Genomic DNA, 17,129 nt, shown 5'->3' on the forward strand with positions numbered 1-17,129 from the left:
CTCAACAACACACCAATACATGGAATCAGTAACGGGGTAATGGAATCATGCGCTGCTTATCTTAATCGAACGCTAAACCCCGGCTTAGTGTAATTCTTTATTGCACGTGGGAAAACCCTGCAATCCCTTTGCAATGTATCTAGTCAACCCGGGAGTAGTATAAACGCAGCCGTAGCTGCTGACGCAAACGTAAACAAAGCAAGCGCACGCAACTCCCCCCCCTGTGAATGGGATCGAGTGTGCCTTGCCTGCCTGGCTGTCTGCCTGTTCGATTGCTAGCTTGCCTCCACAGTTAAAAAAAAGTCGTCCGCTACAGGTGCGTGGACGAGCAAAGAGCGCAGCAACCGTAGCTGTCTGGTTCGGTTGAACGCTGCTAGAGGCGCAGTTCAGGTGTATTGTTTTTTGGCGACCGATCGACGGTGGATGCGCTCAACGATTCGTGTCCGGCGATGGAGCCAGTTGGAGAAGGGAAAGAATCCCATCCGGAAGGTGGCGGATTGATACGCGCCGACGTTCCGGACGAGGCGGCGGTCCGGCAGGAGCGTAATCCCGCAGGTGGTACCCCGGTAGTGGACGGTGGGAAGGATTCCGTTGGCCCGGTCGACGATACGTCGCTGAACGCCCGGTTACTGGACAAGCTGAACGAGCAGTTTGAAAAGCAGATCCAGCTGCTCGAACGCGATCAGTTGGACGATGGCTTCAAGGTGAGTAATGGTGATGGCAGCAGCAGCAGCAGCCGCGCAAATACACGCACGAAGGTCACACCCCTCGTATGGGCTATTCGCGGGGGGAGGGATTAGAATCGCTCTGCTGCCGCCAGCGGTGGCCACAACTGCACTGTCGCCACCGCCGGTCAAGGTTGCCGCCGCCTGGCTGCCGCAGGCCCATTATTGCTACCGTTTTATCTTGTGCGCTCCTCCCCGACCGCTCAACACGTGGCGCCTGACGTCGTGCAGTGTATCAGTTCCTCGGTCGCTTTTTGTTCTGTGCTGTTCCGTTTTTTTTCGCCGCGGTGTTACATTTCATATATTACGGGGTTACGGTTTTAGCTGAACGTGTACGCCGAATGGGTACAGAGTTTGCGTTTGCTCAATACCGAGCTGGTACAGTCGTTGCGCGAAATGCAGGACACCTGTATGGAGCGGATGCAGCTGATGCGAGCGGCCTATCTGAAGGATTTGGAGCGGTTCGGGCCGGACGTACGCTTGAAGCGGCTAGCGAGCGTGCCGGATGCGAGTGCGAACGTTTCCGGCGAGCAGATTGTAGCGCTTGAGCTGAGCTCCAACTATCCCATCGTGGTGCCGGCCACGGATGAGATGCTGGTGCGTGAGCTGGACGCAAAAGCAAGGTACGTGTGTGTGATTTGGGATGGTAAAATGGCAGACTTTACGTGGCTTTTTTATATATTCCCAGCATAATCGACGAGCAAAGGCGGGAGCTGCAGGAGCTACGGAAGCAGACGGCCGAAAGTGGATCCATACTGGAGCAGCTGCGCAACATGACCCAGGAACGGGAAAAACAGCTGGACGATAAGCAGAAAGAAATTGCCATACTGCAGCATCAAATCGTCGCGCTGAACGATCAGCTACAGAAAGCTAAAATGGTAACGATCATCCGCTTGTCTTTGGGGGGGGGGGGTGGGGGGGGCTTTTCCAACCGCTTTCTACAGGTCCGACGGCCCGATCCGATCCCGCTTTCTATTTTCCGCTTACATTCTTGAACCGCTCCCATCGCCCAACAGTCGACGACGGCCTCGATCGATAATCGGAGCCTCATTTCGGAGATTACCGATCACCACGATAAGATAACGCAGCTGCGCAAGAAGCTGAAGGAGCAGGAGGACAAGGTGCGCGAAGCGAACACCGCCATCCAGTTCCGCGATGAGGTGATTTCGGCTCAACGGCAGGAAATCAAACTGTTGAACGAGGTACCGAACCGAGCACTTTATTATCTGCTTCATTTACTCTAACGCTGCTGCTGCTGTGTGTCGTGGTGGTGATGGTAATGCTAATAATGTTTGTCCGCTTTTGCCGTTTAGTCGCTTGAGAATGCTTCCGTGTTTTCGGATCTGTACGATGGCGGTACGCTGGACAGTAGCGAGGAAAGTTTCCCGAGTTCGCTGAGTGGAAGCTTTCGACGGGGAGCCAATCGTTCGAACGGTGGTGGTGGTGGTGGTGCAAAACGTATCGCGAAGCTGCTCTTTTCCTAGCGTCTAGATAACCGTTGGACAGTTGATAACATTCAATCTTTTAATTAAATTTGCTTCGCCCTGCTTTTAATAAACATTTGGTGTCTGGTTTGGTTTTGATCCGTCCATAGCACTAATCATTCGCTAATTTTATTTTGTATCATTTTTTCGAACCACTTAGAAGCCTCCAGTGCTGCAGCAAACATCCTTTACCTCTTTCGCATCGGCACGGTCGGAAGACGACGACTCGCCGACAGTTGAACAACGACAGCCCGGCGGTCCTCGATTGCTGTTCGAGCGGCTTGGTACGCTGCAGCAGGATAGCGACGCGGAGTCGGAATATGTGCAGCTGCTAAAGGCTGAACTGGTCGAATTGCGGCAACAGCTGCAGCACGCGCACAAGCAGCGAAGTCAGCGGGAAGAGTCGGAACAGGCACTGTTCCGATTGCGGACAGTCTGTGGGGAGTTGCTACAGAGCACGGGAAGGCTACGGGGCTGTGGATACCGTTGGAGGGAGGACTGTGAGGAGGGTGGCATGGGAGCGGGAAGCTACCTCCACTTCGAAGACGACGATGAACTGATCGAGGCAATGCGTGATCGCTGTGACGCACTGTGTCGTCAACTCGAAGCAGCAGCAGCATCAGCAGCAGAGACATCATCCCACAAGCCAAACGGTATGGTCGAGCAGGATGAAGGCATCGGCAGTGCGAGTACATCCCGGCTGGAACATTCGGATCCGATTAGTGCGCGAGACCAGCAGCAGGTAATGGTGTGTATCGAGCAACAATTGAAGCGATTGGTAAGTGTTAAGTAGAGCACTAGAAAGCACACACACAGAAATAAGCCACTTCTCGGTTCCCCATTCTAAGTACGCGCTGACCCGGTGCCTTAGTTTAAATAAACATTCCCAATCGCTCACCGGGTGTTGTAAACAGTCCCGGGGACTTCTTCCCGGCGTTTCTCGGTGATTAATCTTGCATTCTTCCAATCCCGATGTTGGAGCGATTGAAACGCGTAAGGAAGTGTGGCTATTTTTGGGGACCACTTGCTGCTGGATGCCCACAATCCGTGTTGCGGCGAGCAGCAAACCTCATTACAAGGCGACAAATCGATGACGACTCTGCTCCTGGAGACGTGTTCGAAGCACGCGCCGTCAGTGCGTAGTAGTAGTAACCCAGTTTCCCGATCTTGCATGCCCATTCTACGATGCTGGCGACTGACTGTTCACACCTCGTTGCTGGTTGGCGTGACGCGGAGAGTGACAGAATCTATTTTGGAATCGACATGTGCAGCTGCGGATCGGATCGGTTAAGCTTGGCTTGCCATTTCGGGTAGCCTGGGTTTTTTGTGTGTGTTCCCTTTGTATGCATTTCCCTTTCGTACTCGCTGGGAGCGTTGGAATGCGCTAAATAAGCGCCATTTGAAGTTGGAGAATTGCTCCAAAGACGGAGCAACAAACGGGGGATTGAAGAAAGGAGGGGGGGGGGGGAACGGTTATTTCCTCCGCCAACTCCGTGTTTGACGCCATTTGCGTTCTAAAGGCGTTAATTTACAAGCAATAATATCGAGCGATATTTGTATACGCAGCCATTAGTGCCATTTAGGGCGTCGTAGCGCGCGTGTGTAGCGATAAAACGTGTTTTGAATGGTTAACGACAAGCTGCACGCTGGAGGACGTGTATAGTCGTAGGTGTGGATGGAGGGTGTTAGTTGGCTCCGCAACTGTTTGTTGGTCTGCTCATGTCTGCTTGCCTCAGTTGCTTGAGTCTATGAGCATGTTTTTAACAGTTTTCCTGAGTCCTGTCCCTACCCTGTGTCCTATTGATCCAACCAACTCTGGTGTGTTTTGCCCCTTAGCATACAGAGTAAATCGTATCATATAGTGTTGTTAGTTAATTAGGAACAACGACGGCCAAATCACAGTAGACATTCTCTTATTATAGATTGTCAGGGATGTGGACCGAAGTTGTACTGTCTTGTATGACCGTACAGGAGCAATCGGAAACTGATGAAGGCCTGATGGTCCACAGCTTCTTGGACCAAACTTCGGACTAGAAAATCGCAAAGTTCTGACTGGATTATTGGTATCATACTCAGTAGAACTCACCTCAGCTAGAACGATTCTCACCCAAAGTAAAGATCAGACATTACTTCATAGAATATCTCGCTGGAAATAATGTGCTTAAGGAAACTCATAATTGCTTCTCATTATCCAATGATTTTCAAACCCAGCTCCACGAAACTCTGCATACACATTTTGTCGCAATAGCGTGTGGTCGATGTAGACAACCTAAGCTTCAGCTCTCTGCTCCGACTGTAAGACCATAGATCTCCTCGCTCCCTGCTCGTTACGATCTTTGAAACGACGCAACTATTTTAAGCGATCGTGCGATCTTTAAAACACCTCCCCCATCAACTCTCCAGGGAGCAGCAAACTACGCACCCGCGAGGTTTCGACCACGCTCCCTCCCCCCCAAATAAAGAGCTCTCTCTTTCGAAAGGTTCTCGACGCTGCGGGGCCAGTTTAGAACCAATTAGTCTGACTGCACTTTTGGGTGCGCCATCAGCACCGTGCCGGGACGTTGTTTGTAAACGAAACGAAAGCGAACGTGTACCGGTACCGATGGGAGATGTCATAGCGCGGCATCATCCTCAACAACGCCCACATTCATCACATCACATCACAGGGCAAGTCTCGCGCACGATCTGCTCACGCTGCAGCCGCAACTGCAACCGTCAGAACCGTCAGGGGTTTCCCGTGTTGCCGCGACGACGGGAGCGGTGTGTCCTAAAATAACTTCCTCTTAGCACGCGACTAGAACGGGGACTAGGAGTTTATTTTCCACCGCCCGCCCTTTCTTGCTTCGCACTCATCGCTACGGACATGTCTTTCATGGGAGGAATCGTTGCAGAGAAAGAGTTGATAGTTTGAAAAATAAAAACTAGTTATCACTTGGTGTGCAGAGTTGAAGCCCAAACACTCAATTAAAGTTGAAGAACTACGCTGCCTGTTTAGGGGGGGAGGGTCTCCCGTGCGTGGGTTACTTTTCGATTCTCCCGCTCGGCGTGTGAAGAGACTCCCGTCCGCTGTGTTCTGGTCGCAGCGCAATCTTGGGTTTGGTCTTGTGAGTTTGCCGCGCGATTCGACCGCCGGATCAGTTGGTGCGTGGATCTCGGGCTGGACGCGCGTCGATCGTGCTGCGAGTTACGCGATTCGTTCTCTCTTCGTGTGTTACCGGAACCGGAAGTGGAAGTTCATTTTGTGTGCTAGAATTAAGTGTGAGATGTTGAAGTTGCAATCAGTTTGTTAGAGTGAACCAAACCCACCACCATGACCGTTTTCCAGCTCGCAGGCAAGGAGCACAGTAACAACAGTGCCAGCGAGTCACTGAGCTCGCTGTCGCTCGGCCTGGACGAAGGGTGTGCCCTGCAAGGGCTGATCGACGATCTGAAGAAGGAGATCGAATCGAAGGACCTTGTGCTGCGCGATCGGCACGATGCGATAGAGCGACTGCAGCAGGAGCTCTCCAACCGTGATCGGCAGTTGAGCCGGTGCCGGGAACGTCAAGAGCTGTTGGACGGTGAGAAGACTTCATTCCTGCAAAAGGTATGTTTCCTGCTCCGGAAACTGGTCAACAGAATCCTTCATGTTTCGTTCGTTCGTCCAATTTTGTTAGATTGTCGAGCTGGAAGAAAACGTGGACGATCATGGGCGTACGATCGCGATGCTGAACATGGAAAAAGTGAAACTCTTGCGTCAAGTGGAAGATCTCAAGGAAACGGTATGTGTGCGTGTGTGTGTGATCTCGGAGATCGTGATTCGTTGGTATACATATTGGTGTGTTTTATTTCTATCCTTTCCTGCCATCGCGTATTCCCACCCTGCAACAGCTGCAACAGTACCGGGATAATCTGCAGAAGACGAGCGAAGAGAAGGTCGCCATCGAGGACGAGGTGAGTGGACGGAGGACGTGCGCGTTGAGTAGATTCTCATCAACCGGCAAATGCTGATGCCGCTTGCGCATGATACGCTACGGCGATGTGCAGTCTGTTTTGTGCCAAATTTATTTCAACGCAGTTTTGTTTACCTCAACTGGGTGAATTGTTTTGATTGCTGATACTTAGAGCTATAGCTAATAATGGTCTAAAAATTAAAATTATTTAGAATAACGTCAGCAAAAGCGTGATGTAACATTATCCAGGTCATTCAACAAGCGTGCACAAGCGAGATCGAAAGGCAATCAGTTGTAGACTGTTTAGACGCCATTTGTCTTGTGGACGGTTGTTTAGCGACTTGTAAAAAAACTGTAATGTGAATTATTGTGCTCGGGACCTTTTTTTTAATTCCCCATCTTCACTCTTTATTTTCGATTATTTCTCCCCCTGTATTCTGTGCAATGTCAGTGCAAAAACCTGCTCGTCACCATCTCCAATCTGCGCGTTGCGCTCGAGGAAACGAAGCGCAACGGCAGCTCATCCGTGAGTTTCTTTTCCGGGCTACGGTACAGCCAACCACCACCAACCACACCTCAGTCGTACCGTGTCAGTTATTTGCATGCTAACGGCAAGGATAATACACAGCGCGGTACAACAACACCTTCGCCAACGCTAACCAACACAGCGGGACAGAGTGGCGTAACGGAAAACGGTAGTAGTAGTAGTAGTAGTGCGGCACCGGGCACAGGTCAGCCCGGCGCTCCTCCAGCTCAGGGTAGTGATTATTGGTCCGCCATTGGGCGAGCTCTGTTCAGTGGATTTGAATCGTAGACACAGTATCCTTATCCGCTGCCCTAAGCGACCACGTGCCAAACAAAACAGAATGCGCCAGAACCGCCAGAAACGGATGCCTTACGAGAGACCTCTTTCTCTTACCATACCGACCGATGCTGTGAAGTGTTCCTGTTCGGTTTTTGCTGGGAGTGAACGAATGATCTTTGACGTACCCGACACACGATTAGACCTAGTGGTAGTGTTACTAAACGATTCCCGCGTTACTAGCGTTACTAGCGTTATGGCTGCCGGCGGTGTTACGCACCTCGTCACGCCAGCTCACAATACTATAGTTGTAGTATTTAAAGCAGTTGTTTTTTTAGTATGTTAAATGATGAGCATCGGTTCCCCTTTGTCTCTGTGTTGATTTGTTTAATTTTTAAAATAAATTATTGTTTCAGCCACTGTTGGTGGCGCTTATTAATTCCGTTAGGTGTAAGTGTGTGTGTGTGCGTTGTCCTCGTTTAACACCCTACCTTTAACCCCGTTTTTCTTGCATGTCCTTGTGTTTGTGCGTGGTTTGGTAAGTTGATCAGGGTGTAAGGGACTCTGTACCTGTTGTGTAAACTTGCTTGTTTGCTTTGCTTCAACACGCGTTAGGTTAGCGTTCTTCATGAACTGGTGGAAAACTTGCAGCTGGAGGTGATGCTACTGAGCGAGCAGCTGAACGACGCTTTCAAGGAGGTGTGTAATAGGTTTAGCAGACTTACGAGATACTACACCAGAGATGACGCAGCTAGTAATTGATTGTTTTTTTGTTTGGTCGACTTCTTTACTCAGAACATAGCAAAGGACAACGAGCTGGACCAGTACCGTGACTCTAATCTGCAGCTTCGCTGTCAGCTGGCCGAGCTGAGCCGCGAGCTTGGCAATCTGAAGGACATCTCCGATGCGGTAGACATCCGACACGAGGTGAGCTGTGAGCTCTGTGTTAGTCAAGTGCTTACAATACAGGCCGGTATATTGCGGCAAAAGTCGTCCATCACGGCCCCGGTGCTTGGTACGAAATTACTGCACCAACCCGTCGGCGGTGCACAATCGCACCAATCGTTAAAGGTGGCACCGCGTTCCGTTTGATTGAGAAATCATATTTTACGACCGCGTTCGTCGCTCGGGTTGTGGCGTGAAGGGTTTACGGGCATGCTGCACCACAATTTGGTGACGCTATTGATGTTGGACCATAAAAATCCGGTGACTGACTGGATTCGGTGTTGAACGTGAAATTTTATCGATTACCACCTACCGGTTCCGGTTCTACCGGTGGGTCCTTTCGTGGTGGAGCTTTCGTTTCCAAGGAATGCTTTAGGGTGTTGGGGTGCTAGTTGGAGCGAGGTTCTTTTAAGAGTGAGCGAGAGAGAAAGGTGGCCGCTTGTTGCGCTGAAGACAGCATAGCGTTAGGCATTGGAAAGTTATGCAGAAACTTTCTCCTTTCGTACCCCCGTTTCTGTGGAGGGGGTGGGGTGTGTGTGTGTGTCCTTAACGTTGCTAAAGAAGCTATCAACACCAATACTTTACTACGGGCAGGAAGCAGTTCATGCTAAAGTATAATCAGATTTTAATCGCACGCGCGCGCCCCTCCCTTACACACGCTCTCGTGATGGTGAGGGACGTAGAGAGCAGTGTGTGAAAGTCACCTGTGATGGAGGACACTCCAAGTGGAAGATCCTTCCCCCCCTCGTTTTTTCGGTTTGCACCTTGCGGATTGCGTGCAAGCCAAACGATCCTCTTGCACCTCTCCATCAGCTCTAGGTCCAGTGTGGTTGTGGTTGTTGTCTTGAAGGAGTTGGGAGCGCGTTGCTTAGTGCGGACTATGGCAGAGTATGGCAGGTGCCAGCAAGCAGGTGGTAAATGAATTATAATTTCTGTCTTTGGAAGCGTACGTCAGGCGCTGCGATAGCGGTACTGCTGTCCTGGTTTTGGTTTTGGGAGGTCTGGTTAGCACCACCAGAGAACAGGGTGGCAGCACGCGAAGCTTTGGGATAGATTTGTTAACTTCGATATGATGGTTTGGGGCTGCACTAGGGGCCTCCACCGGGTGGTGTAGTAATGAAGAAGCTCAGGCCCAATATCATGAGATTGAAGGCATACTTTACACAATTTTGATCGCAACTCCCACCGCATTACTTGCCCCAACTTTGCTGAACTCTGGAGACACTAGCTCCAGAACTTACCTTGACCTATTTCTACTTGACCGCCTTCGCATCACATTGATTCGCGTATCTGCATAGCTACCAGGTACAGTGAATGAAAGTTTGATTCAGATAACAAATGCAAGTTGTAATCAATGTTGTTCAAAAATGAGCATCCAACCATGGGCAGCCCTCCTCCATCTTGATAGCAGCTCCAGCAAAGTTGATCCATCGGGGCAAGCAGTGAAATGGAATTCGATTCAATTAGGTGAGCCAAAGTTTTGAGCATTGCGAACAAAAAAGTACCAAATATTAATGGAAAAACTTTCCCTCACATGAGGAGACGAGTTTTTAATAAGTTGTTTGGTGGGCTGCGGGGATGGGGGGGGGGGAGGGGGCTGGGCTGTTTTTCGCCAACGTTCGGTGTGTTTGTAATGGTGCTTGCTGCACTTCATTCATTTGCTGGAATGTTTTCTTTCCCAGGGCGACCGAGGGAAGGAATTGGCAATCATACCGCTCGTGGCCCTTCCTCCGCCTGCTCCGGGCAGGGTGCAATGTCCTCGAGCGTTTGGCGTTGCCTGGCTTGCGATTGAAATCAGATTTATTGGTACAACAGCAACAGCATGCTTGCGCCGTCGTCGTCGTCGTCGTGTGTTGCAGTTTGCGGCCACCGCACGACCGCACGAACTCTGGGATACGAGGCGACGAAAGCATTGCAACCGATTCTCCCATTCCCAGGCAGAGGTTGGTGGAGGGCTAGAAGCGTGCTACCAGCAGTGGTAGCAGGAATGCTAGTAAATCGCGCCAAACATCAACAACTTCGACAATGCCCGCGCGCGCGAGAACGACGATTGAATGGAGCCGACGGATTGTTGGGAGGGTTAGTTCGAGTTGGACGTTCGCCGGGAGTGGACCCTTTGCGCTGCAGCGGACACGTACGGTCGGAACGTGTCCCGTGGTGTGTGTCGGGTTAAAGTTAACCCTGATCGATACAGGAAGTTTGTAGGCACTAAAATTCCAACATCAGTGTGAGATGTTTTAAAAACCTCGAGGATTTTTTGGAATATTTTTACGCGCTAGTGCTTGTGGGACACCGTTGTAATGGACTGTAGGAAGGAACGGTGAGCATCAAAAATCCTGGTGCGCTCTGGTGCGGGTGGTAAGAGACGGAGATACACAGAGAGAGAGAGAGAGAGAGAGAGGACGGAACAGATTACCATCGGCATGCCGTGCCATTACTAGCGGTCGCTAGCACATAACCTTACAAAACCGTTCGTTCGCTTCTAGTTCCGTTTAAGTTTAATATGTTTTGCCATCCGTCGTGCGCTCTGGTTCCCGCTTTCCTGATTGTTTGTAGTCGCTTGGAATAGGAAAATGGTAGAAAAATCGTAAAAGCGCCAGAGCAACGCTAGCAGTGAGTGATCGTGAATTCCAACAGCGTATCGGTTGTCCTTGCGGTTGCAATTAATACGAGCGCTATGGGGGGTGTGCGCGCCCGCGTACCCGATTGGGTTGGAAAATTATAGCCCCCCCCCCCCCGGGAATGGAGTTCCCGCAGGATGTTTAGTTTTCCAGGTCATTTACACGTTTCGATTCCGCGAGTGGGTGTGAGTGGGTGTGTGTGGTCTGTGTTGTTGCTTTGCTGCACTACCACTTCCCGCTCCAGTAGGCGGTTCATCGATTTATTGTAGGAATTAACAGCTGGGTGGAATTTGTGGGCATTTTTGAAACCTGACATGTCGATCATCTCTATTGACGGGTTTCGCGCTTCATTACAGCTGGACGAGCAGAAGCATCGGCTTTTCGCGCTGCTCAAAGATGACGTGAAGCAGCTGCAGGATCAGATGAACGGTGTCCGGGGCGAGATAGTGGCGCGCCAGCAAGATTTGGGCCATCTGAGCTACTTCCGGGAAAAGTGTGCCGAGATGGAGCGACTGCACGAGCTGGAGATGAGCCAGCAGCGCAGCAAGCATTCCAGTGAGCTAAAGCAGCTGAGGAGAGAGATTGAATCTTTGAGCAATCAACTGGCCACCAGCACGGACACGGTGCGTAAGGGATGGTGCGGGAGAGAGAGGGAGAGACCCTTCCAAGTTGTGTCGTAATGGTGTTTTGTTAAAATTCTAGAGCAAACAGCATGACCAGATGGTGGAGTCTTTGGCGACTCTGCAGACCACCATTCTGAAGCTGGACGAGCATAACCGACTGCTGCAGAAGACGATCCAGTCGTACCAGGACAACAGTGTCCAGCTTGAGCAACAGTTGGGTGGATCTCAGCATCAGCTGGAAGTGGTCCGACAGGAGCTGGAAGATCTGCGTGCGCGTAGCACCGAACAGGAGGCGAAAATTGAAGCTCTAAGGTCGGATAAGGAACGAATATCGGGCGAGTTGCTGATGCAGCGGAAGATGTGCAAGTGTGGCTTCAACACCACCAATGCTAGCGGATCGCGGGAAAGGGTGAGCATCTGTAAGCGCTATTCTCTTCTGAGGTCTCTAATAACTAGAACTCTTTCCCTGTAGGCCAAGGTACCACTGTCTCATTCGCTGCAGAAACAGCTAGCTCAAAAAACCCTTGAAGCGACCAGGATTCAGGAGGAGCTAGCTCAACGCACCGAAGAGTGGAAGCGGCGGGAAACGGAGTACGTGAATCATCGGGTCCGCGCGTCCGAACATGCAACCGAACTGATCGAGCAGCTAAGTGAGCTGAAGGGCCGCTTCGGAAACGTGGAGCAGGTGGCACACATGAAGGACGAGCTGATCGATCGTTTGCAGCAAAGTTTGCGTGACATCAGCCGGAAGCTTACCGTGCGACAGGATCAGTGTACGGAGCTGGAAGCGAAGAGCGTGAAGCTGTCCGAGGCGTTGGAGAAAGCTCGGCAGGAAGCGCTGCTGTGCGAGAAACGGTGCACCGAAGAGCTGAGCAATGCCCGGCGATGTTCGATGGATCAGAAAAATCAGCTTCAGCAGTACGAGCGACAGATGAACCGTTTGCGGGCCGAGGTGGACGCTATGCGGGATAAGTGTGACCAAATTTCTAGTGAGGTTGGTATCTTTGGTTGGTTGTGGTATGTGGTGTTCCTTTGCATTATCCGATCTGCGGCGTTTTTTCCACTTTCAGCGTGATGTGCTGCGTGACGAATGCCAAGGACTGCGCGAACGGTTGGCCAAATACGAAGGCAAGGAAAGCGCTTTGTGTGAGGTGGTTAAATCCAATCAGGATGAGCTTGCGGTTAAGGCAACACGTGTATTGGTAAGCGTCAGCAACGAAAACTTCTCCGACTGGAATGATTTCTACCCGTTCTTACCACGCAGGAACTGGAAGAAACGAACCGCAAACTGGCCCAAAACTACGAACAGCTGAAAGACTTCCACGAGGATCTTAGCAAACAGTATCGCCACACGCAGCACGAACTGGAGCAGCTGCGCGAGTGCTCAAAGAAGCTGCTAGAATTCAAACAGCAAACACTCTCCACCAAGGACCTAACGCGCAAGAGTGTAGCCGAGTGGAAGGAACGGGAAGCACAGTACTGTCAGGAGATTGGTCGGCTGAAGAAGCGCACCGAGCTGCTGGAACAGGACCGATCGAAGCTGATCGGCAAGCTGAACGCGTACCATCGGGACAATACAATACTCGCGCGACAGCAACAAATGCAACAATCGCAACCGCTACTTCCTCCATCCCGGCAACATTCGCCCTACGACGACAATCGGAGGTGAAGCGCCTTTTTTGCTAATGCGTTTGATTTTTGAGTGAGTTTTTTGTGCGCCGATACTAACCTACCACCGAGCGGAGACCCGAACGGGGCATGCCATTTTGGAATAAAAGCTAACCCGCAGGCGTTTTGATGTGATTATGCTGCTTTTTTCCCCCAGATTATGCTTTTGTAATGTTGTTTTTGTTTGCATGGAAGAATTTATGTTTCATGCTAGTTTTCTAATGAGGATAAATGTCCTTTTCCTGTTTTTTTTCTCTTGCAGGAGCTATAATCTTACACCGCTTCATCAAACCTTTTACCCACCGGATGCGTTCAAATTGATGCGATCGACTAGCGATCCCAACTGTAACGAGGTACGAAGGCTTTAATAAGGACGACTTGGGTAAGTTCCTTTCCGATCAGCTTTTTAATGAGGGATTTTTGCGTTGTTTTTTTTCCTAGTCGGACGAACTGCTGCAAAAAGTAGAGTACACGAGCAGTCAATTACAGCAGATAAGAAGGTTCTGGCACCAAGGTCTGAAGGAGGTATTTCCAACCGATCCTTAGCGTTGGTAGAGCAGGGAGCGAGGGTAGTGTGCCGGTTTACCATGGACACGGGGTACACACCGCGTTTTTAGACCATTTGTATTTCCAAAGCTTCTCCCAAACGGTAGCGTTAAGTTAGGTAGCTGAAATGTAAAACACCCCCTTTCTGAAATCCTTTGTATGTTGTTTGTTCTTGTATGGATTTTTATAATGAAAATGAATACATGTGGAGTGGAAAGATATGGTACGAGAATGTGTAGTTTGTTTCGCAAAACAATCCGAATCAGTTGATCGCGTGCAGGATAAATAGAATAGGAAATCCGATAAAACTGTCGACCACGTTTTTGGTGTACGAAATTTGAAACGCAACGGCTTACGATAAGTTTCGTTAAAGAAACGGTTTCAAATAGATTGTTTCGTTGAATAATGGTTGTTGTCGATGGTTTCGTTAAAAACGATCAATCGTAGCCGTTGCCGGTTGGCGCGATGTAATTTAGTTCGTGGCGTTTTCAACGAGTTGTAGGAGGTGTTGAACCTTTTCGAGTATTATACTCTTCACTAGGCACACAAATTAGTATTACTTTTATTGCTGAGAAGTCAATTTTGAGAACGGTCAGGCAAGCTGGATTGGATTCGATACCCGTTCTAGCTTTGGAATTACAGGCGCCTTATCTGCATAGTCACATGATGGAGGAGCATCTACAATGACTATGAGTTCTATGAACTGTAGGGTAATCTTATCAGAAAATTAGACTCACAGACGACGGCGCTAGACTGTGAGCGGACTTCTCCAACAAGTCAAGAGAGGTAAATGACCCTTCAGCGTTATCCTTCTGCTAATTGGCTATCGTACGGTCTCGTGTCGCAAAAATAAAGAACAATTTCAAATACAAATTCAAAAACCGCATTTAACGAAAGTAACCGCCAGCAAACGACCCGACCATCGTACTGAACGAAAACGTCAAACGTAACCGCGACAACTGAACGAAACAACATCGGCGTTCGTGCGTTCGGATTTTCCACGAACGGCGCGAAGCCGGCTGCCGCGATTCGAAACACTTGCCCGCACACCGCGTTCGATGCTGCTCGAGGAAGGTTGTGCGTGTCCGACGTAGTGCAGCAACGGGTTTTCCTACTGTTTTTTTTTAATATTCCGTTTCGCGACCGAGTGCGTGCCGGGTTTTCGATTCTGGAAAAAAAGCTTCGATACCCAGTTTTCCCGAACATGTGATTATGGTGAGCATTAATAAATTGGGTGTAGTGAAATTGTGCGTTGGGTTTCATCAACAGCCCCAAAAATGTACCGATAGAATTTACGCGCAACCATCACAACAACAGAAGCAATGTGGGTTTCTGGGAGCATGTTCTGGGTCCGCAAAAAAACGTTCACTTTCAGCTGTGTGCAATCGATATTTTGCTTGCGGCGTGCGATGGTGTGCATTGCGTTGCTCCCGGTATCCTGACCGTGTGTAAACGGTGTGCAGTTTGTAGAAGTGTGTATGCGTGACCGTGGGAAAATCGTTCGTTAGTTGCGTTGAGTGGCATCCAGGAAGTGGCCAAATCGATTTTGCCGTGGTGACATTTGGCGTTTTTGTTTTTTTTTTTGGATCCTGCAAGGCCACAGCGCAGCCCTTATGCAGTTGGTGAAATGGTTGAAAGTTTTGACATGATACGGAAAGAATTGGAGCAAAAGTTTTACGGCTCACGCGTCATCATCTCCACTGGCACTGATGACGACCGTCAGCCGTTCTGCGAGTGTGTTTCTGTCCATGTGTTGATGTGATGTGTTTATGCTTATTTTCTTCCCCTTTTTCTCAGTTCAGTGTGCAGCTTCAACAAAGCAGCCCATGAAACAGAACCTGCAGTGAAAAGGAGATTCCCTTTCACCCACCCCACCCGGTATCTCTTTACCGTTGAGTCCACGGTGACTACTTGTGCGGCGTGAAGATAGTGTGTGATGCGTCCACGCGTAACATAATGGGCCGGCATATCAGCCGTCCGAAGATCAATGTTTGCTAGCCGATAGCCAAATTGATGATTTCGGATGATCTGACGCATCGCGGTACGGTGAAAGAGTGTGCGTGTGTGCGGTTCACTTTCAGCTGTCATCTCCAAGGGTGACACAAGTGTGCGCTGTGTGTGAGGAGTAGTGGTGGTGGTAGTAGTTTTGGAGTGGCATCGAATCGAATCTTAGTAGTCTGGTAACAGCAGCAGATTCGTCCTCAGCTCGCCATAATCCATCAAACGGTCCACGAGACGAGAAGGTTTTGCGAACGGAAGTCCTCCCGGTGCCTAGAGGGAAAGTGATTATCTCAATCCGGTAGTGTATTCTGCTATATATCCTCCGTGTGTTGTGTGTTTTGTGGTGTAGTGTGGCGTGTTGTGTGTGTGTGTGATCAATCCTTTGTAGCAGTGCGTTCCGTGTTCCGTGAAGCCACCTGCCAGCAAGGATGCCTTAATATTCGGTGCGAGTTAGAGCAAGTAAAAAAGAAGGAAATCTGCTTAAGATGACCGTTACCGGGGCATCCCATTCTCTGGATGGCAATCAATGGAATACCTCAACAGTGATGGCCAAAGTCCGGCCACTAAGATCACCTGAGCGACCCCGCAGAGTGATTTGGGTGACGACATCTGTGTGTTGAGAGTCCTAGCCCGGTGTGAGCGTGAAGAAGACGAAAAAGAAAACGAAATTAAAACTTCCCTTCTTTCCCAAAGCAAACCACCTCTCTATATACCCTCTCCCCGCCGGGGAGGTTACCTCTTCGCACCTCTGATGGTGATCGATAGTAACAGTAGTGTATCTTCTCCCTAGACTTGCCCGACCTGAGGAAGAAAAACGCGTGTCTCTGAGTGTGTGTGTGTGAGATGGCGTCCGAGACGGAAAATTCTATCCCGGCCTGTCCTCCACTACCGGAAGCGGCCAGTGAGCGTACCGTGTACCGGAAAATTTCCAAAGGGCGTGAAGTCAACGGTGATGGTAGTGAGCGTACTGTTGCCGCTGACAAGCGTCTAAAGTGCCGGACGGAAATGGGCCCAGTTGAGAGTGCTACGGAAGGTTTGAAGTATGGGAAGTATAACGTGACGGGTCCCACGGGGCCAATGGCCAATGGGGAGTGTAATGGGGTGGGTAAGATAGCAGTGCCAGTGCCCGTCCCGATCTCGGTAACGCTTGAAGAGATCCTGAAAACGTTCAATGCCCCCATCTCCGAGGATCAGGCTTGGGCGTTGATCTATCAAGCGTCCCGGATGTATAAGGCACGCCTAGAGGAGCCCGGCAGCCGGTTGCGTGACCTTCGGTTACCGCTACATCCGCATCAGCTACAAGTTCAGAAGGATGGGAGCTGTCTGGTGACGGCAAGATCAGGTAAGTGTCTTTGGACTATAAACTAAGTTAGTACAATTTAAGCATGATAAGGGGTCGTTTGATGTTGGTAGGGGGAATTACCTTGGCTCATAAAGTCTCTCAATATTTGCACGCTCGGCTGAAACCTGAGGCCGGTGAAGGTCAGGTGAATGTAAACAAATCTTGGAGGGTGAATGAATTCTTGCGCTTAGGGAAGAAGTCTTTGTTCTGTGGGAGATACTCAAGTGTCCCTGTTTTTCCCCTCCGGTTTGGCTAGTCATCACGTTCGACGAGATATGTGGAGTAGGAACTCGCAAGGCTTTTCTTCCTACCTTGAAGAGCGTCGGGATTTGGCTTTGTTGAGGTATTAATGAGGAACCTTTGGACCTGTTGACAGTGTTCGACAGAGAGTGCCTTGCATCGCATTGCGGGTTCTAGAGGAAGAAGTCCTAATCAGTACT

At 50.1% G+C, this 17,129-nt stretch overlaps 2 protein-coding genes across 13 annotated transcripts in view; both read left to right on the plus strand.

Annotated features, from left to right (window-relative positions):
* The first annotated feature begins 187 nt into the window (after positions 1 to 187).
* LOC118513753 (myosin-2 heavy chain-like) lies at positions 188 to 13,572 on the plus strand. Of its 4 annotated transcripts, none has more exons than XM_036059916.1 (18): positions 188 to 704; positions 1,050 to 1,348; positions 1,414 to 1,603; positions 1,742 to 1,927; positions 2,370 to 2,957; positions 5,535 to 5,795; positions 5,866 to 5,970; positions 6,080 to 6,142; positions 6,593 to 6,667; positions 7,559 to 7,642; positions 7,739 to 7,870; positions 10,866 to 11,132; positions 11,212 to 11,541; positions 11,605 to 12,126; positions 12,203 to 12,334; positions 12,397 to 12,797; positions 13,063 to 13,153; positions 13,242 to 13,572. In XM_036059916.1, the coding sequence occupies exons 1-18, from the start codon at positions 450 to 452 to the stop codon at positions 13,344 to 13,346; spliced, it is 4,086 nt and encodes a 1,361-aa protein (XP_035915809.1). In that variant the 5' UTR covers positions 188 to 449; the 3' UTR covers positions 13,347 to 13,572. The 4 variants fall into 4 exon arrangements, with proteins under 4 accessions (XP_035915809.1, XP_035915810.1, XP_035915808.1 ...); XM_036059915.1 differs by having other exon boundaries at positions 190 to 704; positions 2,370 to 2,987; XM_036059917.1 differs by lacking the exon at positions 1,742 to 1,927 and having other exon boundaries at positions 189 to 704; positions 2,370 to 2,987.
* A 795-nt stretch (positions 13,573 to 14,367) lies between these two features.
* LOC118513755 (protein spire) overlaps positions 14,368 to 17,129 on the plus strand; it is a 122,917-nt gene continuing 120,155 nt past the window's right edge. For 2 of the 9 annotated variants that reach the window (XM_036059926.1, XM_036059924.1), the window contains exons 1-2: positions 14,370 to 14,561; positions 15,144 to 16,689. In XM_036059926.1, coding sequence (XP_035915819.1) covers positions 16,191 to 16,689 — 499 coding nt within the window. In that variant the 5' untranslated portion in view covers positions 14,370 to 14,561; positions 15,144 to 16,190. The other 7 variants (XM_036059927.1, XM_036059929.1, XM_036059922.1 and 4 more) reach the window with 6 other exon arrangements.

Source organism: Anopheles stephensi, chromosome 3, assembly GCF_013141755.1.
Source record: "Anopheles stephensi strain Indian chromosome 3, UCI_ANSTEP_V1.0, whole genome shotgun sequence".
Taxonomy (NCBI): domain Eukaryota; kingdom Metazoa; phylum Arthropoda; class Insecta; order Diptera; family Culicidae; genus Anopheles; species Anopheles stephensi.

Excerpts from the sequence above, each read along its gene's own strand:
- LOC118513753 (XM_036059915.1), top strand. The coding sequence starts at position 450 with ATGGAGCCAGTTGGAGAAGGGAAAGAATCCCATCCGGAAGGTGGCGGA. Across the intron at positions 11,133-11,211 it reads TGGCCACCAGCACGGACACG|AGCAAACAGCATGACCAGAT; the intron begins GTGCGTAAGGGA and ends TTAAAATTCTAG. Across the intron at positions 11,542-11,604 it reads CTAGCGGATCGCGGGAAAGG|GCCAAGGTACCACTGTCTCA; the intron begins GTGAGCATCTGT and ends CTTTCCCTGTAG.